This window comes from Acyrthosiphon pisum, chromosome A1 (genome assembly GCF_005508785.2).
Source record: "Acyrthosiphon pisum isolate AL4f chromosome A1, pea_aphid_22Mar2018_4r6ur, whole genome shotgun sequence".
NCBI lineage: Eukaryota > Metazoa > Arthropoda > Insecta > Hemiptera > Aphididae > Acyrthosiphon > Acyrthosiphon pisum.
The window spans coordinates 17,994,513-18,004,726 of NC_042494.1; the positions used below are offsets into that span (position 1 = coordinate 17,994,513).

Consider the following 10,214-nt stretch of genomic DNA (forward strand, 5'->3'; position numbering starts at 1 on the left):
GGTGTTTAGCCCCAAAATTTTTTTTTAAATTATAATATATATTATTACTTTTATTTGTTGAGGTGGCTTTGAGTGATTTTGGGGACTTAGCCCCCCACCTATTTGAGCCACTGTTGGTATATAAAAATGTATCTGCCCCCAGGGTGTATAAGCACCAATTGCATATCCTGCACATCCCATGCGTACGCCTATGCTACAGATAATTTACTGATATTTATTAGTAAATATAAGCATGGCGTAGAATGGGTGTCAGGGTCTAAGGAGGGTATAGCCCCCCCCCCCCATCACGTAGGTATATTTTTTTGTTTTATTTTTACAATATACATTGTGACATTGTGTACAAGAAACATAATAGGCTAGAAAAATCATTATTTTGTAATTTTGTTTGGATGCAAATGTTGTATTTTATTTAAAAAAAAAAATCTATAATAATAAAAATAATTGTTTATTATGAATAAAAATATAAATTAATAACTTAATTAATTTTATCATTGTTAAGATTAAAAAAAAATAACATTTAATAAGTTTATTAAGTTATTGAAAAAAAAGTACCGGGCCACGACATATTCTCTCATGAAACAGAATATAGTAGGACTGTTAAAATCATCTACAGCTTGTTTAAAATACAAATACTTATTATTACAGTAACAGATTTTGATTTTATTGTTATTATAAATTCATTATATTTTTTAAATAAATTTGTAATTTAGATAAAGCCCGAGATATAACAGCCAATAACTAATACCAAACGGACTATTTAGAATTTAGTTTGTGTTACTGGTTATTTAAAAATAAATTGCTCCTAAAATAAGTATGCAATGTTTTATGTAAGTTTTGAATTTTTCTCAAAAGTAGTATAATAATATATATAACATTTTCAACTCTATTATATTATTGACACACATCATTCCTAATATTGTGAATTTTACTGTTGAAATGTCTCTGTTCAATTAAACACTACATCCGTCCAACTAAAAATTAAACTTAAGGTACCTATGAAATCACTGACTATACATGATATATTTTCTCCAAGTCAGATTGAAATCCATTGAATAGTGATTCTATGTTTTTAATTTCATTGTTTTTAATCTCGAAGCAGCACTTGTAAATCTTCATGAATTCCGTAGAAACTAAAAAATTTTTTACTTTGAAGAAATTTATACAAGATAAAATTATTAATTTTGCATAGTTCAGTAGTACATATAGACAAAATTCCCATTATGAAGCCAAAACAAACATATTCATCATTGTCTTTCAAAAATTGGTTGAGAATTGATAGATAAAATTCTATAATTTAATTCAATTGATTTTTATTAACATTGAACATTAGCTAAATTTTTCTGAGTGGATTCAACATCATCTGTTAAGATAAAAGATTTGTGTTCAATACAAGAACACCATTAAGGACATATTTATTATCATTGACATAAAGTTTCCTGCTCTAAAGAACATAACTATGTTCTTTATAGAACTCATGAAAAATTTTTCTATATCTCAGTAAATTACCTTTGAAAGACCTGAGACTACCGCTTTGAAAATTGACATAAATGAACGGGTAATTGCCAGTTTTGTCCACTATGATCTTCTCTTTGGTTATGTTTAATATCTGTTTAGGAAGTTTTGGAATGAGCTCGTAATTCTTTGTAACACGAACCAGGTCATTTCCCTTCGATTTCTATTACAACCATGTGAACTTCAATACCTAAAAATAGACTCAACGTTAGTGACGAGACCAAAATCAGTAAAAGTATCAACTGGTTAAAAGTTTATTTTTTGAAAACTTAACTAGTTAGTTACTTTTCTAATCAACTAATGAACTTAACTAATTTAATTGACACTTAAAATAAAAATTTTCAGTTGACTTAACAATAATCCATCAAGTTAAACATTTTTCAACATTTTTTTTTGTTTTTATGGTTTTATACGTAAATATTTATATGAAAAAAAAAATAATACAATACTATAATAATACAAAATATATTTCTGTCATTTTTCTTGATAAAATAATTTTGTATATACATAAATATATTTAGTAATATAATATTTAGTAAGATAAAATAGGCATAATATTATATAACCTTAAATTGCTATTTGATATAAATAATTAATACTTGTTAAATTAAGATAAAGATTTGTTTAATTAAAATATTGTGTCCAGGTTAAATATTTAATAATCATGTAAAGTAAAATATGTTTATACACAGTCCGTTATGATAAAAGTTGAATAAAATTGTTTATTATAATTTAAGAAATTAGAAGGAATGTGCAGTCATTCTTTAAGTGATCTACATGCTAATTAAAAAAAAAAAGATTAATTACTTTAAGTATAGTTTAATATTAATTTTTAACTTATCAATTTAAATGTATCTGTTTACACTGCTAAATTCTAACTTATCGACCTAGAGTTCTCTAAACTTAACTTGCCCACCTTTGCAAATCAGTATCGTCAATTACCTCTTCAATCAAATTTGTTTTATCAATGAACGAATCTTCCTGAAGAACCTGAAGTGCATCAAAAAAATTAGAAGTAGATGGTGGTACTATCAATTTACATATTTTCAGTTTTAGTAATTTTGCCATTTCCGGGCTGCTACTCTGATCTCTATAAAAACAACAAAAAAAATTTGAATTCTTACGTTGTTCTTAATTGTTTTAAAACTAGTCGATTAAACAATACTCACTACATTGGGATTTGGGATTGATGTTTGATAAATTGAAATTTATTTTACTATTTTCTGTGAACAAAATCACGGACTAGCCATGGCAATTATTGTTAAGGCCAGTTGTACCGTTTTTGGTTAAACATTTATAATAAGTATTAATTATGAGCTAGGGAGATCTATGAAGCAGGGTAGTTGTACCATAGAATGACAGAATCATAGAAAAGAGATTATATTTCTGGACGGATTAACAGAGTCAATAACGAGCAATTTCGTTTAGCTGTTTCGCTCAACACAACATTATAATATTATGAAATTGTAATAAATTGTAATTTGTGGACTGTGATACGGAATTCTGTGACCAAAACAGCGGGCTGCCGGCTAGGTGATAAGGCACTTCTATCAGTTCATTAGTCTGTGGTTATCATTACAAAATACAAATTTACAAATCTATAATCACAACCGCCAAAATCACTTTCAGTTTTTAGTTTTTACATCTTACGTGAAATTAAAATTGTTATATTATGAGTTTTTATTAGTTTTTTAATTTTTTAATTTCGAGTTAATAAATTAAACTTTTAAGTATGACTAATATTATAATATGACTAGACTAGCTTATGAAATACCTAATTACGAATAAGAAATATTATTTGAACCAAACTGAAAATGGACAACCCGCCTGTCGTTAGTTTGTCATCGAAGGCTCTTGCAAACGTTTTGGAACTTATTAAAATGATGACTGGACTAAAAGTTTGTACCTTTGCATACCTATTTGATATATTATTGTAAAATCAAAGTTTAGTACCTAATCTGTATTCATTTTTGTCTTAGAACTTCAATGAAATTTATCTGAGATACGCTCAAATAATAAATAACTTGCACGATGTGTATTATGAACATCCTAAACAATCAGATGTTGAATATTGTGTAAAAGGATTAATAGAAAAATATAATGTTCAAGGATTTCCGTTGGAAGCTAAGGAATTTGAAATGCGCATTCACCGATTTATTAATTATTCAAATATTAATAATCCATCTAAAGTATTTAATATTAATTGTACCTACTTTGTACTTCATTCTATTAATAATGTCATTCAATGTTTTGTAGATGTCATCTGATGTTGTAAAATGGGCAATCGTAGGGATGATAATTAGTATGGCTAATAATCCTTGTGGTTCTAGAAATGCTTACCGTAAGACTAATTTAGACACTGTCAGAATTGAATTAGAAGGTGAAGCTGCAGTACTTGGTGATTCAGGGAAAGCTGATCTTATACAAGAGTTATTATACATTGGTAGAACTTCTGTAAGTACCTATAAAAAATATATATGAAATAAAAAAAACTGTATAATTTTTGCTATAACTTTATTGATTTATAGTACTGTATTGAGTCTGATTCTGAAACAGATTATGAAGATGAGGCTGATTTTTGCTCATTAAGTGTTAAATCACCAGAGAATATAGTTAATGGAATAAAAGATAATAATAACCCTCTACCTAGTAGGGAATATCTTAAATTAGTCTTTTCCCATGAGAATATAGGTAGAAATTTATTAATAAAACGGGCTTCTCAATTTTGGTGGCTCAATAAATCTGAAATAACTAAATGTGAACAACATCCTTTTTATTTCAGTTTAAAAAGGTAAACAATATATATTGTTCATATTAATGTCTGATTAATAAAATAAATAACTGATTGTATATTATGTAAATTTGAATGTTAACTATACTTATATTTTTAGATACACAAAAAACAAAATATTTAAAATTATGGATGATAATTTCATAATACTTGAGTGTTTAAAAAACAATTTAACTATGTCAAATATTCTTCAGTATAGTTTAGAAGAACAAAGTAAATTATTTGGATGTATGACTATTTCACCATCTATATCACCTGTAAGTTGTTGCTTTGTTTTTATGAACTAATTAAATAAAATATTTTTTTAAATTAACCAATAATAAATTAATATTTAATGTTTTTTTAGGAGGTATTTAATAAATGGATTTTAAGTATTTCACCTTATATAAAAAAATTTAACCATCTAATGAAATTTACACACCATTTAAAAGGACTAAAAAAAATACCCTATACATTAAGAGCATATGCTAAAGGATTGGAATACATTTTAGAACCAATAATTAATAAAATGTGTTTTATTGAAAATAGAATTAAAAATTGTGGTAAGTTTTTATTTTTGGTGTTACCATATGAAAAATGTATGTTAACTTAATCAATTATAGTTGGCCATGACACACTATTATCATTTGAAAAAGAAATGTATATGTATTTTCAAATTATTTCTTATGCTTATTCTGTGCATTCAAAAGCTATAGTTTCGAATTGGGAGACAACTGATAACTGGAAAACTTCAATTAAGTAAGTGTAATAACTATTTTATATATATCATAATTGGTAAATGTATTTGTATGTTTGATGATTATTTTTATCTAAATTTCAGATTAATTTCGGTATTATTTTGGTCCATTCAAAGTGCAATTATTGATTACCAAAAATTAATTGTTATGACATTGTTCTTATATGCATTTGAACCTTATGTACATATGACAGAATTATGGATTCATGCTGGACAGTTGGTTGATCAAAACAATGAATTTATTATATACAATTATGAAGGAGACAGTAGTATACCATTCAATATATTCTTTAATGATGTACATGAATACTTAAAAGATTGTAACTTAAGTGTACCACCAATTATTGAATATTTAATTCATTTTTTGAATCATTGTGATTGGAAAGTGTTTGTAGCATCAGAAATGAGTAATGATGCTATTGCTTTATGTGAAGTTCCCAGGGGTATGTTAAAATATCTGTTTATTGTAATTATTTGAGTGACTTTATTTAATTATTTTTAAATGTTAAATGATTTTAGGCCAATTGTTTAATAATTTTTTAATTGAAATAAAAAATTCTAATACCTTCTGGAAAAATTACATAAATCCTTTTGATGAATATAATCCATCCAACTGGAATAAATCACCACTGTTAGCTTCAGCTTGTGTCCGTTATAAGTAAGTATCTGCATTCAGCTTAATGAATATATTGTATTATTTAGGAAGTAAAAATTAATTAAAGGTTATAATTATTGATAATATTATGTAAATGTATTTTTAGCTCCCAGTTTAATCTATCCACTGTAAGTTGTTTATGTGTATGTATAATATCAGATTTACTATGTTTAGTAATTCCATAATAAATTTTCAAAAATATTGCTTATAATTTTAAAACTCATTAAATAAAATATATAACTATAATTAGTCAGTAGTCTGCATTATAGATATGGTGTTTGATTTTTGATATTTATTTTGAATTCTAATTTTATAAATAGCTAACAAAACTATTAAATACATAGTTTCATAATCAATTTTATTCATTATGAATGATTTTTTATGTTTTATTCCTGCATGTAATTTTTTTATGAAATAACCGGTTTATTTATGATTTTTTTGAAGGAGGGAGGTAAGTTATTTAACTTTTAATGTTTAATGTTGATAAATCTATGTAAAATTCTAATTTTAATATGCATAATTTTTTTTAAACTCAGTTCAAGAAAATTCAAATCTAGAGCCTTCATGCCAATGTGAAGCAATATTATATTTATTTACTCTTGACTAAAAATAATTAATAAAGTGTCGATGTTTTTAGATAGTAGTTATTAGTTAAATACTTCACTTTTACAATCAATGAAAATATTATGCTTGACTTATATTTTATTTTTTTCGTATTTATATTTGACTATTAGATTCACTGATAAATCATCATTCGAATTGACTATACCATCAAGTTATGGAATGGTAAATATGTTTTTATTGGTTCTTCAAAAAGCCATAAATAACATTGGATTGGAAGTTGGAGATATTGTTCTTAAAAAAAATAAATTTGTGCATCATTTGAAGAATTTGTACAATATAATTTTCCTAGAAGATGTGATGAAATCTGTTCAAATTGACAGAGTTATGGAATATAAGGTAAAATATTATATTCTTTTTCTTTTTTACATTGTCCTTCGCTGCCAAATATATGGGATTATACCTCCCATAGGGAGGCCCATATGAGGCCCATATAGGGCCCTCATTTTTTATTTACACGCACCAGTTTAGCTAATTTTGTAGTCCCTACTTTGTATATACATCTCTTATTTGGTCTTCCTCTCCCTCTTTTCTTCTACATTCATTTCCATAGCCAACCTCACTACCTCCCCGTCACCTCTCCGTATAACATGAACGAACCATCTTAACCTATTGGCCCTCATTTTATCTACGATATTCAATATTAGTGCCTCTCTTACACTACCTATAATTAATTTATTTCCTATTTTATCCTACGGTCATTCCACACATCTACAGTGTTCTCATCTTTACTACACTCAACCTCTTTCTGTTTTGTTTTATTGTCCACTGCCCAACATGACTATCTTCAAGAGTTCACAACCGCTTTATAAAATATAAAGGTAATTTAAGGTAAAATTTCTAATATTATTTTTATATTAAATGAAAACTGTTTTAGTATAGGTAGGTAGTTTTGCTAGTATTGCAATTTTCCTCTGCTTTTAAACATATTTTTATTTATTATAGATTGAGCGCAATTCGTTTTTGAACAATTGTTTTTATTCACTTCTTAGTGATGATCACAGTTCAATTTTATCTAGTAATCATTCGTGTAATCTATCACTGAACTATAAAACAGAAAAAAATAATTTTTTTGGAGAAAATGATATATTCAATGATAATTTTGCTGATGAACTTGAACGCATTACAATTACTTATGACGTGAGTTTAAATCTTTAAGTATGTGTTTCATTTTTCTGATCTTATTAATTGTATTTTTTATTTATGTATAGGTAAAATTTCCATTAAGCCTAATTTTAACCAATGAGGTAATATTTAACTATAACAAAATTTTTCGTCTATTAATAACAAGCAAGCAAGCTGTAGCAATGATTTCTCAGTTACAAACTAAAGGTAAGTATATATATATTATATATAAATTTCATAATGCGCAGTGCAATAATGATCAATTATCAATAAACTATTTCAGATTTAAATAAGTATAACTACTCATTAGATGTGAAGCGAATGTATTTTATTAGATTATGGATTATGTCAACCACTTATAAGCTGCAAACATACTTCTTCAGTGTTGCGTCAAGATATCTGGGCTCTAAACTATTTGATAGTATTAAAAACGTAAAAAATGGTTTGGATGCTTTTGAAAAAGGTTAGTTGTATGTTTATTCGTATTAATGTTGATTTAAAATATAAATGGTAAATATTGTAAAATGTAAAATATTATATATATGTTAAATAGTAGTCAGTAGATACCAATTGTATGTTTCAACAGCTTCTCCAAATTATTTCATTATTTTTTTAAGAATTTTCAACAACCTTAATACTAAAATTTAAACTTGTGAACAAATATATTTTCAAATAATAATTAATTTTCATACAATTTTAAGTTCCTTAATTTTTCATGATTTTTCAATATATTTGAAGAATTATCTGTGCCTATAAGATTTTATGAAATAAAAAATGTCTAATTGTTTGGAATATAATTTTAAATATTTTATTAAATTAAATTCTTCTCCTGTTGTTCATATATTTCTAACATTTTTTTTTTTTTATAAATGATATTAATTATGAATTTTTAAAAATGTTTTCACCTTTGTCCCTATAACATTGTACCTGAAGAAGTAAATTTATTTGCAATTTCTGTGGAAAATTTATTACACTTCCAATTCAATTTTTAAAAATGCATTATTTTGTGCAAATATATTATAATAACTTTTACGTATTTACTTAAACAATTTTGTTTTATAGTACTTGAAGATCATGTTAACCAGGCTATAAGGTTATGTATGCTAAATGGATCAATGGAAAAATATTCTTATGAGTCATTGGCATTGGTATTTATGAAATTCATTCTAAATAAAAGTTCAACATTTTAAACATTTTATTTACATATAGTTATGGAATGCGTGTGAACAATTTACAAAATTATGGGCGAATAGTGTAATGGAGGACAGTATTGATGTTGAATTAATGGAAAAAATTGAAGAAGAATATGTAGATTCTTGTTGGAAATTAGCAAGTAGTTTGGACACATACCTTTCATCTGAGGATGATACATCTAGTATTTGTAAGTATTAATACATTTTAATATTTTTGATGAATTTATATTATCTTATAATGGGTTATTTCAGTATTTGAATTCTGTCGAGATTTTATGTCAAGTATGCCAACCAAAGAATCGGCTGATCTTGATGGTAGTTTAATTTACAAATTGAGTGATTCACGGAATCGATATTCTTTTACATATATTTAAACATCATCCTAGAAATTTAAAATATAGTTATTACAATGGACGTTTGTGAGTACTTTTTCACTTAAATGAACCAGTTTCTAAAAAATGTAAATAAATTATTATTTTATAATATTTAACTTTTTGATGTCTTGTAAATTGTCTGTTATATGAATATTTCTTATAGATTTTCTATTTTAATGAATAAAACATAACTCAATGTTACTCTGGTTAAATCATTGTGCAAGTTTATTATACCATTATACTATTTACTAAAAATCGCTATCACTATTCAATCATAATGTGGGACTGAAATGGTTAAGTAATTTCATAAATAGTTTCAAGTTAATATCTTGAACCCTAAATAGAATAAACATTGTGATACATAAATTAATAAAAAAAAAAGGAACATTCTGTTGTGCTGTTAGTGAATTCTAAAGCTGGCGCCACACATAATATGTGACTCATGAAAACAACCAAATAGTTATAAAAGTATAAAATATAGTAATGTAACATGTAGGTAAAAGCAATGAAATTTGTAAAGATCATAGGTACATTGATACATACATAATACATAATACATAATACATACATCGATAATCATAGCCATGCCGTGGTGTGGGGGGGCTAGGGGGCATATGCCCCGGGCACATGGTTTAAAGGGGCGTCAAACATTTTTTTTATAATATTTTAATCATTACATAAATAAAATATATGAGAAAGATAATTGTTTTATAATTATTTTGGACCATTACAAATTTTTTCTGAACAAAATATTGCCGACTATGTTCGAGTAATAGTCATTAGTCAACTGCAACTTTTTATTCTTGTATTATTTGCCTTTATGATAAATTATCGTATTCTTCATTTCAAAATCGACGGCACGTATCGCGGTGTGCGATAAGCGAAAGTAAATAAAAACCAGATACAAATAATTGCCTATCCTGCCCTGCTACCAAGAAGTGCAGTAACTCCAAAATTATGAAGAGTGAGGTTATATATTATATATTATATTATAATATTCTTATTAATTGAACTATCCCGCGTCTTTTTTTACTAAGGTAAAATGCAGTAAAATCGATTATTGTTTCAAAGATACTCTAGAATTCAGGTAAAATACAAAGCAAAAGTGCAGTAAAGCCATATACTAAGAAGAAAAACAGCAAGTCCATGGATTTACTGCATTATTTCTTGGTAATAAGATTCCTTTAAGTTTTACATGGTCTTACTG

General features: G+C 26.1%; 1 protein-coding gene and 1 long non-coding RNA gene across 4 annotated transcripts in view; one reads left to right on the forward strand and one right to left on the reverse strand.

The window, feature by feature from the left end:
• Positions 1-3,007, reverse strand: part of LOC107884590 — a 5,535-nt gene extending 2,528 nt beyond the window's left edge. Inside the window, exons 1-4 of one of the 3 annotated variants that reach the window (XR_003838952.1) lie at positions 2,682-3,005; positions 2,455-2,602; positions 1,507-1,702; positions 994-1,130 (exon numbers count right to left, since the gene is read on the reverse strand). This is a non-coding gene — a long non-coding RNA (uncharacterized LOC107884590). Of the gene's footprint in view, positions 1-465; positions 1,131-1,506; positions 1,703-2,428; positions 2,603-2,681 lie in introns of those variants that run through there. The other 2 variants (XR_003838951.1, XR_001680030.2) reach the window with 2 other exon arrangements.
• Positions 3,008-3,123: 116 nt separating this feature from the next.
• On the forward strand, positions 3,124-9,219 carry LOC100159687. The gene is made up of 16 exons (XM_016807013.1): positions 3,124-3,410; positions 3,492-3,701; positions 3,769-3,966; positions 4,041-4,303; positions 4,404-4,560; positions 4,650-4,845; positions 4,906-5,041; positions 5,124-5,482; positions 5,559-5,697; positions 6,429-6,654; positions 7,261-7,455; positions 7,527-7,647; positions 7,724-7,903; positions 8,503-8,588; positions 8,650-8,821; positions 8,886-9,219. The coding sequence occupies exons 1-16, from the start codon at positions 3,327-3,329 to the stop codon at positions 9,005-9,007; spliced, it is 2,844 nt and encodes a 947-aa protein (XP_016662502.1). The 5' UTR covers positions 3,124-3,326; the 3' UTR covers positions 9,008-9,219.
• The last annotated feature ends 995 nt before the right edge of the window (positions 9,220-10,214 follow it).